General features: G+C 41.9%; 2 protein-coding genes across 6 annotated transcripts in view; one reads left to right on the forward strand and one right to left on the reverse strand.

Annotated features, from left to right (window-relative positions):
- LOC100691891 (CD81 antigen) lies at positions 1–11,800 on the reverse strand. 2 transcript variants are annotated; one of them, XM_025908480.1, is made up of 8 exons: positions 11,735–11,800; positions 9,089–9,203; positions 3,495–3,592; positions 3,321–3,395; positions 3,011–3,124; positions 2,789–2,890; positions 796–879; positions 1–679 (listed from the first exon to the last, which is right to left on the reverse strand). In XM_025908480.1, the coding sequence occupies exons 1-8, from the start codon at positions 11,783–11,785 to the stop codon at positions 614–616; spliced, it is 705 nt and encodes a 234-aa protein (XP_025764265.1). In that variant the 5' UTR covers positions 11,786–11,800; the 3' UTR covers positions 1–613. The 2 variants fall into 2 exon arrangements, with proteins under 2 accessions (XP_025764265.1, XP_003443898.1); XM_003443850.5 differs by lacking the exon at positions 11,735–11,800 and adding an exon at positions 10,873–11,079.
- The window catches only part of kcnc1b (potassium voltage-gated channel, Shaw-related subfamily, member 1b), a 12,776-nt gene continuing 8,216 nt past the window's right edge, over positions 11,765–16,324 (forward strand). For 3 of the 4 annotated variants that reach the window (XM_005450814.4, XM_025908476.1, XM_019361691.2), the window contains exon 1: positions 11,765–13,400. In XM_005450814.4, the coding sequence (XP_005450871.1) occupies positions 12,837–13,400 (564 nt within the window). In that variant the 5' untranslated portion in view covers positions 11,765–12,836. The remainder of the gene's footprint in view (positions 13,401–16,324) is intronic. The other variant, XM_013270581.3, reaches the window with a different exon arrangement.

The raw sequence follows: 16,324 nt of genomic DNA on the forward strand, positions 1-16,324 counted from the left end.
AATGGTACAAGAGAGTTAGCATAATTTATTAAAGTTATTAAAACCGGTTATGAGCGAAGATGTCGATGTTTTATCCCATTTTTTAAAGAAAGGTGTTTAGCAAGTTCAGTTAGGAAGAAACACACAGCGGACTGAAAACATACTCACCGATTCTTCTTTTGTTATTTGAGCAAAACAGAATATTTCCTTCAACTATTGAAATCCTGCCACTTAAATTACTATCACACTGAAGCAAGATGCAACAATCAATCAGGCAATACACTGACTCCTGTCACGAACATATGAGAAGTATATGTACAATTTATACATCCGTAAAAACAGAATTAATGACTGACAGATAAATATTTCACAACAAATTGTATGTATAAAAGATTTATAATGAAGACATTTTCCATGATAAATAAGGAAAATCTCACTGCTAGAAACTACGATACTGTCTAAATAGTTAGTGAAGACAGATCTTAAAAACAGCTTTCAATTTTCTAGAAAATAAAACAAATGCAGAAATATCCATCTTGTGACTTAAGTATGAAGAAGTGGAGCCGATGCACAGAAACACACAACAAAATGATTCCAATACAGGATGGTGCGGCTCTTGCTGCTTGTTGGACTGCTAGTATACTCCGGGGCTATTGCGGATCCCACAGCAGAGCACCATGGTGAAAATCATCTCAAAGATCTAAATGTGAAAGATGAAAGCAGTTTAATTCAAAGGGAGTATTCCAGTACCTGCAACGTTATCACAGCAGATGAAAGCAGAGATTTAGACAAATGCATTTTCAATCTAATACCCACCATGATGACAGCAACGACCAAGGCGGCCAGACCGATGACGTAGAGCTTCTCAGAGAAGAGCTCGACCAGTTTAAAATGACAGCTCTGACAGGGAGAAAGAGGGAAAATAAGGAATGCTGACCACGCCACAGTAATGAATGAGAACTTTCTGCCCTTCACTCTGCACACAAACTGTTACTGAGAGCAGAGCCTGCAGTCAAAACAAGGTGCAGAATATCCGCTTATTCTGACCAGTTTTCTGAATGGTGAATTAATGATTTCTGATAGCAATGTTCATACTAACAGTTATAAGAGGATACAAGTCATTGTTAATGGTATCACCAAGTTTGGTCATTTACTAAATATGAGGTGTATCGTTGCATGTGTCATGTCAGAATACCCAAACTCTCTTTAAAATCACAATGAAAAGTAATTGTCAAAGAATAAAAATCTGACATTTTAGCCTTACTTTACTGTGTTTTTCTATTCGTGCATCTGTGTATGGGATCATTGCCATGCTGAAAAATGAAGCCCTTGCCAATCAGATGTTTTTCATACGATATTAAAGTCTGATTCTACTTTTCTGTGTTCATAATTTCAGCAATTTTGACAAAATTTCCAACACCACTGACTGAAATGATGCCTCCACTGTGTTTTATCTATTGGTTGTAGACACTCACTGCTGTACCCGGCTTCTGACGCTGATTTTAACCCAAAGTTTCAAATGTTTTCATTCATCACTTCATTAGAACTGTTGTCACTGATTTCCAGTCCAGTTCTTGTGTATTTTGGCATACCTCAGCCTTTGCTCACTCTTTCACTTCCTTAGGCAAAACAGGAAGAATTGCCTAAAAATGGCCATCCTTCCACTGAGACCATTTCTGATGACGCTTCAGGGAACAGTACGTGGATCAACTGAAGAGCCAGATGCATTTATTCATTCATCTTTGCTGAATGTTTCTTCCTGTTTCTTAAGGTCATGGCTCAGATACTGTTTATCTGCTATAGATAACAGATTTTTCTAGGCCTGTCACTTCTTTTGTTCTCCAATTGTTCACTCTCCTCAGACCTTTAAGGACACACAGCACACAGTGCTGAAATATGTGCTATAAATAAGTTTTTAACAAACATTTTTTTTTGAGTCACCATGTTGGTGCAAAAGTGCAACTTTATGCCTGTCAAACTGTGTTTTTTGTAAATTTAACAAAAGAAATGGGAATAACTTTGTGTTTTTATGACAGACTGACAGCAGCAGTGGCTAAAGAGACAATTCAATATTGATTCTTTGCTAAGTTGTCTGTCATGTGTAGCTATAACACTGGTTTGTTCCTTGAGCCTAAGCGTGGCTTAAGAAAATTGCAAACTTGTTATACCTGAAATTTCTTAACAGTAACATTTTCTGTCTAACTCGACCGCACTGCACTCACTCAAAAACCAACAAAATACCTGCAAATCTACAAAACTACAGGAAAAAAACTTGAATCCTACATAGTAATGAGAGCTAATCAGCTCTGCAACACTTGCTTGGTTTCAGTCCAGCTGTCCCTTAGGGAGATGTCACTGCAAATTAAGACAAATCCTAAAGGGAGTGGTCTCTTCATAGTGACAGTCCATGATGAGTATGGAATTACTGAAGGATGTGTGCACGCATGTGATTCATTTGCTGTGGCCTTCACGGGACTAAATGTATTTTAAATGTACTTGAACATATTACATTTGGGACGTGTAGCAACCCAGTTCCTCACAGTTATTTTTTAAATATTACAAAAATATAATAAATAAGCTTACATTAGTATTAATGTTGTTGTTGTTATCATTATTATTATTATTACTACTACTAATACTTGTTTATTATTTCGATCATGGAAACAATATAAAAAGTTCATTGAGCAAAGAAAAGAAGAAAAAAAATGCTATACAAAATAAAGGTAATCCATTTCAATGTTGCTTCACCTGTTCTGATTTAGTTACATATTGAAAAGGAGTGGGAAGACAACAAAAGATTCGTGCATACCTGAGATCTCAACTGAAAATCCGCTGGAGACTTTGTAGGACATAAGGTGGTGGCAAGTTGTAAAAAGAGAGCCGTGTCATCTCCTTTACCGCAGCAGTCGAGCTGAACAAGAAAGAAAACAGAGGAACATGAAGTCAACATTATTTCTGTACCCTGTCATTTCAAAAACAAAGCAGCAGGGCCAAAAAAAAAGAAAGTGATGATTTTTTTCCCCATCATTACCGTTTTGTGGAAAACATCCAACACCTTGATGGCGCTGTCTTTACTGGCAGACCCAGACACATCCATAGCCTTGATGTACGCAGAGTCGTAGAAATTGATCAGCTCTTTGGAGATCTGTGAATAATCAGGAATGGGGGTGATGTGTTTAAAAGACACAGCAACAAACAGAGATGATTCACTACAGGAGAAGAGAAGGAACATCAATGCAGACATCAAACAAGCTGTGAGCCGTGACAGTGTGTGTGTGTGTGTGTGTGTGTGTGTGTGTGTGTGTGTGTGTGTGTGTGTGTGTGTGTGTGCGTGCGCTTACAGTGTCCCTGTTCATGAAACCCCAGATTGCTGCAGCCACTTCACAGGCAAACAGGATCACCAAAAAGAAGAAGAACTAGAAATCAAAGATATTTATTTTAACTTCAGTGACTCCAAAAATTAAAATACTTTATTTGAAAAAAAGTGTCACTTGTGGATAAAACGGTATACTCACTGTGCCCAGAAGGCACTGAGATTCCTGGATGGCACCATAACATCCAAGGAAGCCCACAAGCATCATAACAGCTCCCACGGCTATCAGTATGTACACACCTGTAAACGCACAGAGAGTAGGAAACTGTCCATCAACGGCTTAAAAACATTTGGTTTATCATAGCGACAGCGCGTCGTCAGCACCACTAGAGGGCAGCAGTGTTAGACCTGCACATTCCCACTGCTCACTAGTCCACCGCTCATTGTTTGGGTTTTGACTTCCTGATGACTTCTCTGTAGGATGAAACTGTTGACATCCTGAAGGTAAGCTTCCAGATCCTGACTAAGAGAGGCAGAGCTGACTGTGTGCTTCCCTCAGGGGAGGAAATTCCCTTGAGACACCCTCAACCCCCCTTTGTACTGACCTCTGACCTGGACCATTACACTTCCCCAGGAAACAGAGGGACAGACACTCACTGACACCCACCCACAAATGTACACACTTTTTTTAAATTTGCAATTTAAACTTGCTTTTTGTGTAAAAATATATGTTTTAAATGTAAATGGCAGATAGCTATAATGGAGGCACTCCACACTAGCAAAAAGTCAATGGATGGTAATAAAGCTCCAGTTACAGCAGAGGCCCCGGTTTGTGTTTTCTGCAGCTTAAAGGAAAAAACAGTGTGGGTGCTAAAAATCTGTTTTGCATTATCGGTGTAGGATTATATAAAAAGTAAAATGACTCGAAATGCAATAAAGTCTTCTTCAGAATTACTGTGCCCTCTAATCTCTTCTCGTGTATACATGAGCTGCTTTACTTATTGGTGATAATATGAAACCAGTAATTTGACGTTTGACGTCGGTCGCCTCACATGAAGCCAAGTGTAATTGCTTTATTTACTGTTAGAGTCTCTAAAGGAAATTGACTGTGTTTTATAGATTCAGCATTTGCGTTGTAGGAAGAAATTTCATGTGCAGCATCAGTCATGTATAATTGTCTCCTAGCAGGCGTTGCATTTAACTACACGCAGCATGAAAGCTGTGCTGTAAGCACTGTGTGTACTCACTTTCTGCCACTTTTGTGGAGATCTCCTATTAAATGGCAGCACATTTGTGTTACGCCAGGAAATTTGCCCACGCAAAAGAAACACACACACACTCAAAAATAATAACTGCTATCAGTTTTCTCCAGAGGCATCACGAGAAGGGTGCGGGTGGACACTGCTCAAACACACAAAAAAAATCTTAATGAAAACAAATTATCAGCATGAATAAAAAAGTAGAGGATATAACATTCCTGACAAACTGCACTTTGTTTAATAATAATCTCATGATATCCGTCCAACAAGCTCTAACTTTAAGAATCCTTTTAGAGGTTTTCTGCTATTTTATAGTTTTCTTATTTCTTCTGTAGCTCGGGTTTAGATTTCAGAACAGGCTATTGAATAATACAACGTGATAGGCACAATAAGCAAGAAATTCTCATGATACTAAACTATCCATTCATTTTCTTCCACTTATTTTATTCAGGGGGCCTATCCCAGCTCTCATAGGGTGAGCGGAGGGGTTAGACCCTGGGCAGGTTGCCAGTATGTTGCAGTGTTAACACAAAGACAGGCATGTGTTTGGACTGTGGGAAGGCACATGCAGAAAGGTTCCAACCTGGATTCACTCCCATGGCTTTCTTGCTGTAAGGCGGCAGCACTAACCACCGCACCACCTAATATTAGACCAGTACTTCCCAAAGTTTTGGACTTGCACACCTCACTAATCTCACCTTTTAAATCCCCAAAAGTACAGAAGATCTCATATTACAAGGTGATGTCCAAAGACTGGACTCCTGAACCATGTTAGAGGGGAGTTGAAAGATATCTTCAACTATGTAATTCACAAAGCACAAAAGACTCCATATAAAGGGAAAAAATTCAAACTAGGAATATGAAAATCAGTCACAGCCCTTTCTATCCTACATTTATAAACTTCAGAGGGCAGCTGCTAAAGTTAGAGCTGCTGGACTAAACTAGCAGCGTGCAGTGTACTGCTACTTTTACATAAGATGTGAAGGGGGTCTTCTAGCTGTGCTTTTAGTGGGAAATGGTTTGGGAACAGTCTGTTTCTGGCTTTTCTATTCTTGTGTGCATAAAAAAACAAAGCACGCCGATCCTGTAATGTGGCCTGACAGCAGTCTAAAAAGGGACAGACAGTAAGTGACTCTGACTCTGTTGCATCTGCAGGCCTCCAACACCTCGCACTGTACCTCATTTATCACGCACAACTATCTCCCATCCTTAGATCTACGCTCTCTCTGTGTCGACTCACTACCCCTCCTTTTTCGTTCTCTTTTGTCGCGCTGAGAAACGGCTACCAGGGCCAGTAGCCCGGCAATGCGGCAAAGCAGGCATTATTTCCACTGCCTTCCATTACTATGACAACACCTTTTGAAGCTTGAAGGCTATTGAGACTTTAAGGGAGACAGGCGATTTTAAACCCCCGGGGTAGTTCATTTATTTCTTGTCTCTGAGTGTAATCTCCCCAAGTGGTGGTGGTGGTGGGGTGGGCGCCAGCTAAAAGCCCCACTTGCTCTTCTCATCCAGTATTTAAAAAGGGAAAAGTCAGGAGCAAGACAACGGAGACGAAGCCTGTTATACAGTATGTCAGTGGATAAATTATGTGAGGAGGGTTAGCTGTTTAAAAAAGATCTATTTGGCTTTTCTGTTGTTATTTCAAAGACTTTAAAACAAAAAGGGCAGAAAAAAGAGACACACAAGGACTTTTTCCACTGTCCCTCTGCAGCGAAGAGTCAAATTTACACAATACTAAACTTTTCAAAATGTGTAGCAGCGATTTCAACACTTCTAGGGGAGTATTTTGAAATTTGGAGATATTCTTATTTTCCTTTTTTTCTGAGCATCTACTTTTATGACTGACTCATGAATGTGAAGCAGGAGCTAGGAGACAGAGTGTAATTAAATCTACCAACCAGAAGCCTTAAATGTCAAAGATTACCTGTGATACGATCTCCTTTGTTTAACTGTACAAAAAAGTGTGCAAGCTTTAAAGGTAAGAGACGACAGCGAAAGACTCCTCTAAGAAAATTGGATTTTTAAATGCCGGAAATGTTAAGATCTTAAAATTATTTAAATAAAATGAAACAACCTTTAAGGTATAATCTTTTTAGCAGATAAGGCATAAGTGGACCAGCCTATGCTGTCTGGTGAGGTCAGTGTATGTGCAAGTAATCACTGTGAGGCAGAAACTCTCCATTTTGCCCCTTTTTTGACCGAAGCGGCTTGTTTGATCAGAGGTTGAACCGAAAGCCTGCATCAAGTGTTAAGATAAATAAAGATTATTTTGAACATTGAAATCACGCAAAGCTACTCTAAAAAGTCCAAGAAAAAGGGGAGTTGCAAATGAACATAACAGATCCAATTTAAATTAAAAAAGTGGACCACCCACAGAGCTTTTACACAGCACGCTGATATATCAGGGGCAGTTTGGGGGTTTGAACCACTCGGCTACAACCAGTTTTTCCTCCAGAGGTGAGAATAGTGCAGTTAAAAATACAAGGAAATGTATTCACTCTCTGCCACTGGAAATAGTGGTCTAATTGGTTGGCTCCTCTCTCATTGTGATTCTACTGTCAAATATGGTGATTTATTATGAAGATGAACATGGGGGCATGTATAAAGACAACTGGCACTTTTAGAGTTCACAACATTGTGTAAACCTTCTGGATTTAGTCAACTCTTGGCTAGCCTTATAAGCTTTTATCCCTTGTTTTCCAGTCCTGGCTGTAATCTCATGTTTACATACAGCCATGAGAGGGGGAATTAATTCTTATCTGCCTCTAAGAGCGTCATTAAGCATGTTTTGTAGAAATGTACAGTACGAGGAGTTGTAACACTACCCAGACCAGACTACTGTCAGCTGCCACAAGTAATGGGTTCAAGCTCTGGTGAAGAGGCAGGATGGTGTGTATTTTCAGTCTTACATAAATACCACTTTGGTGTGCCAGCATGCTAAAAACATCCATTCCAAACTCTAATTTGAGGGATAATGTGCAGATGTACAAGGTTTTTTTGAATTATGTAAGGGCGTATGTCTAAGGGAGAGGGGAGGAAAAAAGAAAAAGCAGTCTCTTGATCTTGCCTGGGTGGGCCCCACTTGCCGCCCTGCCTTTAAAATCATGAGTGTGTCTCGCCTCTATAAAAAGAACGGCCTCGCCTTTGCTCCGTATACTTACTGAGGAGTAAGTATGGGAGCGCAGCAGGGGCCCAAATGTAAATTAATGGGCTCACTAGAGTTCACCACCACAACAAACCAAGATCACGGACCGTTGAAATTTTTAAATTGTATCATGTATTGTAGGTTTCATGGCCAACCTTAGGACTTCTGAGGGCAGTGAAGGAGACGTGCTTGCAACCCATAACCTTAGTTCATGTCGTGGGCATGACACGACACAGAAGGTTAAAAAATGCAAAACATGTGCAGTTACAGAGATGGAGCTGCGGTTCTGTAGTGCAGAACTCCTGAATTTTCCTGAGGATCAAATACTTTAAAGTGTGAACAACAGAAGGCTCATGATCGCTTCAGCTGCGCTCCTAGACCACTTTCTCAAAGCCAGCATGTGTTTAAACATCTGTCTGAAGCATCTGGCCTCTCTCTTGAAAGAACATCAAGGCTGGGACTTTTTCCATAAACTGAATCAGAGATATTTTCCTGCATGTTCCTTACAGCATGTGGACACAGAAGACACAGAACAACAGCTAAGTAAAAAACTGAGGTGTAGCTCCTGGCCCTGCCGCTTTTACTTCATGCTGCGGATGTACGCAGGTCCTGTTTCCTGGTCTTCTTAGAGGTCGTGTCACGCCTACTATTTCCTAAATATCTGGATGTCACTCACAGCTCACCACGAGGCACGTGAGTTAAATTTGATCACTTTGTTAAATGTAAACTTTCCATCATGATAAGGATGAAAAACGAGGGCAGAGCAGTTTCCTCAGGGACTCCTCACCTTACAGGAGCTGGATAAAAGAGCAACAAATATGAAGTAAAGTATCCTTAAAATAGAAACCTGACTCTGAATGAGAGGGTGGTATGAGCTATAATGTAAGAATCCGTAGATGCCAAAATGAGGCCACTTCACTCGGTGAATATTTAGCTTTGAAGCATAAAATATTAACAGCTTTCCCAACATTAAATCTGGACACAATCTCCCTGTGGTGTTAAAGCCACCTCAAAACTGGTCCAAGAATAATCTAATTGTGGTAAAAGTTTTGAAGACCAACTCAAAACTATGATTTCCATGAGCTCTGTGTGTGTTAGGGAGGGGTGTATTTCAGTGCAGTTGGTGGCTCTCAAATGTTTTTGGCATGTCCCACCCCCAAAAAATCAATCCCCAACCCCTGTCCAATTTTTTTTAATACTCATTAACAATAAAGTTCACATTTTTTAATTACTTCCCCTTTAAAAACATAATTACACATATTTTTCTTTTTTTTTTTTTCACATTTTCTCCTGGTTGTCCACACCTCTCCTCTAGCAGTTCTCCTTGCCCCACTACACACAGTCCTGAGCACCAGTTCACTATTATTCAAATTATTGGTGTATACTCACTGATATAGAAGGTGCCCGGTGCCTGCTGATCATCAAACTGAAGAATGAGGAGGTTGCTGGTCTGACTGTCGTGGCGTAGCCACAGAGCCACTCCTAAGATCACACCTCCGGCCAGCTGTCCCAGAAAGAAACAAAAAAAAAGGTTTTAATTATTTTGTTTCATATTTTTTGGTCACTGTGATGAATCCTTTATGAGGATCAGACCCACCTAAGTGTCTGAAATAAAAGAAAAAAAGGAAGCATGAATATTAAAATCATCCTGTAGTTTTTAAATTTTAAAGGCTTTTTAGAAAAGGCCCATCAGTGACAGCACCGGGACATCTAAGACAACATGAATCCTGACTTTCTTGAGATCAAATCCACACCAAAGCCTTTCTGCTAATATCTCTGTGTGTGTGTGTCGCCAGCAGTGACCTGTCCCCCGTCATATAAGAAAAGAAAGGACACTCTGACACCTCAGTGACCCGCCGCGCAGACATGTCCACGCAGCATTGTTTAAAAACGCCTCAACTTTAACTCCCTGATCTCTCTTCTAAATTCTGTATCTGATGAAGCAAAAATATCTTGACAAGTGTCATCATAGAACAGCTAAAGTGCATGTAGCTCCTGTTATTGTTCACATGCTCGTGTTTATATCTGCACTTTTCTTTTCGGGTTTTTTTTTTTTTTTTTTTTTTTTTTTTTGGCCATGGCTGAAATCCATTGTTCTCAGCAAGCAGGAAACGGAATCCTCAGCATGAAAAATAGCAAAATGAGGAAGAAGGGGCTTAGAGTTTTTACAATGACAGGCACAGCAGCAAGACCAGCAGAGGAAACACTCAATCAAGCGCAGCATATCCAGGATATGGGCATTCTGTTCGTCCTAAAAACAACAACACACTCTAAACAGGCAAACCAAATGGAAATCTAAAAACACCCCACACAAATGGTCAATTCTACATTTAAAGTGGATGATATATCTGTAGTTTGTAGTGATGTACTGATGTACCTACATTAGGCTGTTTAACTACTGTGGCTTGTCCCTTATTACTGAAGCAAGGAAAAAAGGGACTGCCTTGAGAAGAACTCAGTTTACAGGGTGAATGAACTAAAATGATCTTTTTGATGTGAAATTTAACACAGTGCAGTCTGAGCAATATGTTTAGGAATTGAGGAATTTGGGAATTCCTCTAGGAAAAGGAAACAGTCAGAGGGAAACACCTATTCCCGGCACCTAAATGTTCTTCAGTCTTTTTTTAAACAGAAAGCTTCTTTTGGAGTTCTGGAGCTCACAGCTAAGGTGAGCACTAGTTAAATCAATGGTGGGCCTGAAGTACAGATGATGAGAGACAGGCAGAGGCAAAGAAAAAAAGTACACTCCCAGTAAAAAGACTGTGTGGGGTGGGGGACCAGCCAGCCTGGAGGGCTTCTACCTCCCGGCTCTTTCAGTCACTTTGCACTAGTGCTCAGTCAGGCTGAAAAGAAGTTGATGAAGGTTGGGAAAGCATTTTTAGCTCCTGCCAAGAGTTTGTGCGCTGTGCCTGTGTGGATGGATGGATGCTGCCCTTCTCCCTAAGAGGGAGCAGCTTAATTTGTAGAGCAGATCAGGAGGGAAACTCCTCTGTGCTTATCTTTTAAAAATTATTTTAAGCTATGATCTTCACAGATGTGTAAGAATGCAGCTGCTAAATCAGTTAAACAAAAAAGAGAGAAACATTAAAAGAAGAAGAAGAAGCAGGGGAAGTCTACGTTACTCAAATAATTCCGGAACTAACTTGAGAGAACAAAAAATATGGTCGACTCACCCAGAAAATAAAATTAAAGAAGAATAACATATATTTAATGCATTTCGTACAGCCCGTAACAGCCATGTTTCCAGGTCTTGTCAGCTCGTCCTTACGCCCAAATCAAACAAGTTGTGAGAGTGAGAGGAGTCTACTTCCCAGGATCACACAGTCACTGCCAAGGGGGGGCTCAGTTTGTTCGGCCAGTTGGGCTGGAAGGGCTCATACAGCAAACTCCTCCTTTATAATCAAGAGTGAAAACCGAGACGGGAGGACTGCCCACCAAGTGAAGTGGACAGGAGGTGGCCGAGGGAATAACAAGCTGCCCATCTGCCCGAGCGAACAAGGAAAAAACCCAATGATTTCATAAAATGTGAACATACTAGGGAGTATTCCAGATTTAAGAAAGAAAGAAAGAAAGAACAGTTTTCAAAGCATCTTTACATTTTTAAAATCCGCACATCTTAAATCACACATTCAAAACAACTTAACACCATAAAGCTATAAAACTGTCATTTTTAGAAATATCTCATTGTTTGTTTTTGTTTTGTTACTTACTTTTTTAGTTAGATTATGGAGCAATTCTCCCAACTTTAATTGCTATTTTTTAATGTTTGAAATTATTCAGACCATAAAATTTCCTTGCTTTGAGCAGTCGCGCCCTCTGCTGGCGAATTAAACACGATCCTCATGACTAATTATTTAAGCGCGCTGTGCAGCACGCAGACTTGCGCAAATCTTGAATCCTGTTCGCTCTTTGTGTTCATATCTGAGCTCCCAGCTCTTGTCTGAACTCTCCTGCAAACCACGAAGCTTTATCGTCTTCTAATAGTGTTTTTTATGCTACGAGCAGATGTGCGCGTTCATGGCTTCAGGGTCACACCTTCTCCAGCCAGCTGTGCGTGAAGATGATGAAGACCTTCCCTAGCAGCATCCAGACTGTTAGAGGCGCTCACCCAGCATTTACCCTCTGGGCGACGACGTTCAGCGAGCAGCAGGAGGAGGAGGACAAGAAAAACTGAACAACGATGATTATTTGAGCATCCATACAGTAACTGGGGGATTTGACAGCGTGTTTTTAATAAACGCAGGGGTCTCCACTGGGCATGCTCCATCTGTGCTGAGAGAAGAGCTGTGCTCGGTGAGAATAACAGGCAGTTTGGGCGTTTTTTCTTCTTTTTTTCTTCTTCTTGGAGGAGGTTTGTCGCCCTCTCATCTTTGATTTTCTTTATCAGCAGTGCAGGGAACGGGGTTGTTCTCCCATCAAAAAGAGCGAGGGATGTGTTCTTCTCAGCGATGCATGAACGGCAGTGAAGTCTGTGAGCGAGGCAGCATCTCGGCGCTGAGACAAAGACCTGCTGCTTAGTGGCGGCGTGTCGTTAAATTCAGGAAGGGAGCGGGAGTGTGAAGGAGGTGAGTCTGTAGGCAGCAACAGAAGGACTGAGCAGCTCCATCAGGAGCTTTCCACCCAGCACCACTACCATCATCATCACCGCAGTCACCTTGCTGTGAAAGTCATAAACCTTCCTCAGGGCTGATCTCATCAACTGTCGCATCCTGGTGAGTTTAAAGAGCTGGATTTATTCTGTCGGCGTTTTTCCTCTCTTTATATATCTCTCTCGACATCTTGGATTTATCGATGATGTGACGTCCATTCTTAATGTGATGCCATTGGCTGCATTGGGTTTTGGATTCGGTTTCTCTACCTTCCAGCGAGCCTGGCAGCACTGAGCGTTTCTGATCCTCCAGCTGAATGAATGAATGAATGAATGCTTGCAGAAAATTCAGGGTTTAGAGGGGGATGCGTGTCAGACTGCCCTGATTTCTTTCACAGCTGCTGAGAAAAGGACTGGTTGCTTTGTGCGCTGCTTTCCTTATGTAATTGTTTCCGTCACCCCGATCACTCCTGTGCATGGTCTGCACTGTGCGCCTAGACTTACCTTTGCGATGAAGGGAACTTATTGGAGAAATGCCTAAGGGACGCGATGGGCCTGAGCGACGACAAGGATCGCATTGTGATAAACGTGGGAGGGATCAGACATCAGACATACCGCAGCACCCTGCGCACTCTACCTGGCACTCGCTTGTCCTGGCTGGCCGAGCCTGATGCGCCCAACCACTTTGACTATGATGCCAAGATCGAGGAATTTTTCTTCGACCGCCACCCTGGCGTTTTTGCACATATCCTTAATTACTACAGGACAGGTAAACTGCACTGCCCGGCCGATGTCTGCGGGCCGCTCTATGAGGAGGAACTGGCCTTCTGGGGGATTGATGAAACAGACGTGGAGCCATGCTGCTGGATGACCTATCGCCAGCACCGGGAGGCAGAAGAGGCCCTTGATAGTTTCAGCGGGGGGGGCCTGTTAGACCTGGGGAGTGATGATCCGGAGCCAGAGCAGGAGCACGCTGAAGATGATGTGGATGAAATGACGAGAAGGCTGGCTCAGGGAGACTCTCCTGATACAAGGAATGGGAGCCTGTGGAGTCGGTGGCAGAAACGGGTTTGGGCTCTATTTGAGGACCCTTACTCCTCTAAATATGCAAGGGTGAGTCACTTTTAAAAATGTCCTTGTGTCATTGTTTTTCTTAAATTAAATTAAGGTATATATTATGTATGTTATGTAAAAAAAAAATGTTCTGGTGTTGTTGTCATGATGCATTAACAGTAATACACTTGTTAATTGGTCCTCCTCTGCTCCTTGATGGTGAAACAAAGGCGTTTGGTGGTGGGCTTTTGTAGAAAGGGCTTTGATGACCTTGAAATTGCTCTTCTGAGGGTCTCCACAACAGGTCGATGAGAGTGCACGAGGGAGAAAGAGGAGGAGAGGGGGGAAATGAACCAACTTCATGTAGAAGAACCATTTGCATGAAAATCATCACCTCTGCCCTCCTCTTATCTTGCTGGAGAAGATAAAGAAACTCATTTTGAATCTCACAGGTCTTTGGATAGATATTTCCGCAACATGGGGATCTCAGGGCATGCTGGCTTTTTTGGTTAAATAGGTCAGCTGCACATTAGGAAACCAGATCTTTGGCACCACCACATTTTTTTCTGTGGCAGACCTCCAGACAAAATTAGGTTGCTGTTAGGGGTGACATTTTCAGTCTTTGTTACGGGCACTTTTCCATCAGGGTGTAATACTTGCCATTGGTGACAAGGACAACTTTACACCTTTTTTTTTTTAAATATTTGTAATTTTTTTTGGACCACGAGCCCCTAAAACGACTGCTGTGTTGCACGCTGCTTTAACAGCTGCTGTTGAAGCCGTAGTAATTAGTTATCAGGCACCAATCCAGACAGAGTAAACTGCATTGACTTGTTCTCACTCTTCCAGAAAGCATTATGGAATAAGTGCCACCCCCCACCCGTCACATACACACTTCCAAATTTGATTTTCTTCACACAGGAAAGATTCCCCCAGCAGAAGCTCAGCTGTGTCCTACATTTAAAAACAAGCATGCCAAAAGCAGAGTAGGGATCGACTCCACAAAGACAGGCAGGAAGATTAATTAGAAGTGAGCCTCAGAGTTAATTACCGACTCTATTCACAGTAGATACATCAGTGGAAAAACCCTTGCCACTGCACATCACAGTAGACCCGTGGTTTGCTGGCAACAGTGAGAATTAGCCAATAAGGAGCAAACAATCGTCACTTGTTGCCCTTCCTCCAGGCCACACTGTTCCTAACTGTCACACAGACACATAATTTAGGAGGCAGTCTGATGAGACACAGCGTTTGTTTAACAGTTCGAAGGGTGGGATGTTCAGAGGGCTGAGCGAGCCTGCTTGTTAGGAGGCATCAGCGGCAAAGCAGCTCAAAGGATGAGGCTTTATCGCACTGGAGTTTGTATGGTAGTGGCAGCAGTGGCGACTTGCCTCAAATAAGGATTGTTTTCATCATTTTTTTTTATTTTCTGTGTCAAAGTAGAGAAAAAAAACATGCTTAGTGCAACTCCCAAAAATTCACATCACAATGAGATTTAGATGACAGTCACGTAAAATGCAGCAAGCCAGCAGGTGTCGATTATGACTCCAACGTGTGCAGTTGGTTGAAGTCATTGTTTTGCAGTGTGGTGGTACTGTGCTGCATTACTGTCTAAGGAGTACTTGTTTCTTTTTTCGTGCGGCACATAGTGGAGAGGGGGTGGACAAAAACAACAACATTATGCAATTTGATAAAACACCACCACTTATTAACGCCTTGAAACTTGGCAAAAACTCCTCTTACATCATATCTGCAAAAGCTGAACGTTATTATCTCGACCACTGCGTGTTTATTAAAGTCGCCTCACTATTCGATTGCCTGCGAATGCCAAGTGCTCCATGTTCCTTTTGAATGCGTAAATGCTAAACATTTTATGCCGAATTTGTGTTAGATAACAGCGTGTAGATCCACATTGTGAACTGGGATGTTGTCTCTCTGAACAAAGAGGACAGCTCTGCTGACAGGAGTTGGTGCTTCTGCAGTCAACATAGCTTCCCCCTGGACCATCATGCTAAGATGGAAGGAAGGCAGGCATTCATAAGGAGCAGTGATTTCCTCAGCACGAGGCAATGAATTGCCACTGATGAGACATGATGATGAAGGCCTGTTTTCCATCTTCTTCTTCTTATTATGTTGTGCTGCATCGCCCGTCTTAGTGGCCCACTTTGAATGAAACCGACTGACAAGTACAGATCATTCCCCTCTCTCAGAGGGACTTCATGCCCAGACCTGCCCTTTTCCAACTTAGTCATTCATTATTCCTCCCTGCTACTTAACAAGGCTGTGCATTAGTTTGAAAGGTACAGCAGGGCCTCATTTAAGGAAGGCTTTATGCATGAGTCGATTGCTATTGATCCGACATTTGCAATTCATAGGATCATTAAGCAGATATTTGCTCTTCCTGTGCACTTCTCTGTCCACCTTCTTTCCTCTGATTGAACTTAGATTCCTGTTTACTGTTGTTGTTTTTCCCCCCTACAGTAAGGAGCATGAACAATAACACATGCTGTAAACCAGTACTGCATGAGGACAGGGCTGGGATCGATACCCAGGGGACAGCACTGTATCTGTTACACCCATGTAGTATGGAGGAATAACAGAACCTAAATGTGAAGAAATTTGATCATCTAATCAATATTAGAGGGTGAAGTACTTTTTTTCCCATTAAGGGAAATTATGGCTTCACATAAAAGTCTGTCCTCAGCTCAGTGAGCCTCTCAGCTCACTGTGATTCCCAAGAGCTTGATGATCTGGACAGTATGACCTTGTGTAAGGGAAGACCTGCTGTGGTGATGGAGCTGAAGGGAAGAGCCCCAGCTAAATTTAGTCCAGGGGGTTGACACTAGTGTCCTGTCTGCTGCTACTGCTGCTGCAGGCGCTTAATAATTATATATGTAGCATACCCTTGAAAATGCCACGACCTTGATATACAGCAGATGGATGAGAAGGAAGAACAACAAGCTTGCATTAATTGTCCCTTTTGC

This window comes from Oreochromis niloticus, linkage group LG7 (assembly GCF_001858045.2).
Source record: "Oreochromis niloticus isolate F11D_XX linkage group LG7, O_niloticus_UMD_NMBU, whole genome shotgun sequence".
NCBI lineage: Eukaryota > Metazoa > Chordata > Actinopteri > Cichliformes > Cichlidae > Oreochromis > Oreochromis niloticus.

Coding starts and splice junctions, on each gene's coding strand:
- LOC100691891 (XM_003443850.5), bottom strand. CDS start 10,938: ATGGCTGTTACGGGCTGTACGAAATGCATTAAATATATGTTATTCTTC. Junction 880..2,788: donor ATTTTCAGTTGAGATCTCAG/GTATGCACGAAT, acceptor TCTCCCTGTCAG/AGCTGTCATTTTAAACTGGT. Junction 680..795: donor TGGTCGTTGCTGTCATCATG/GTGGGTATTAGA, acceptor TTTCACATTTAG/ATCTTTGAGATGATTTTCAC.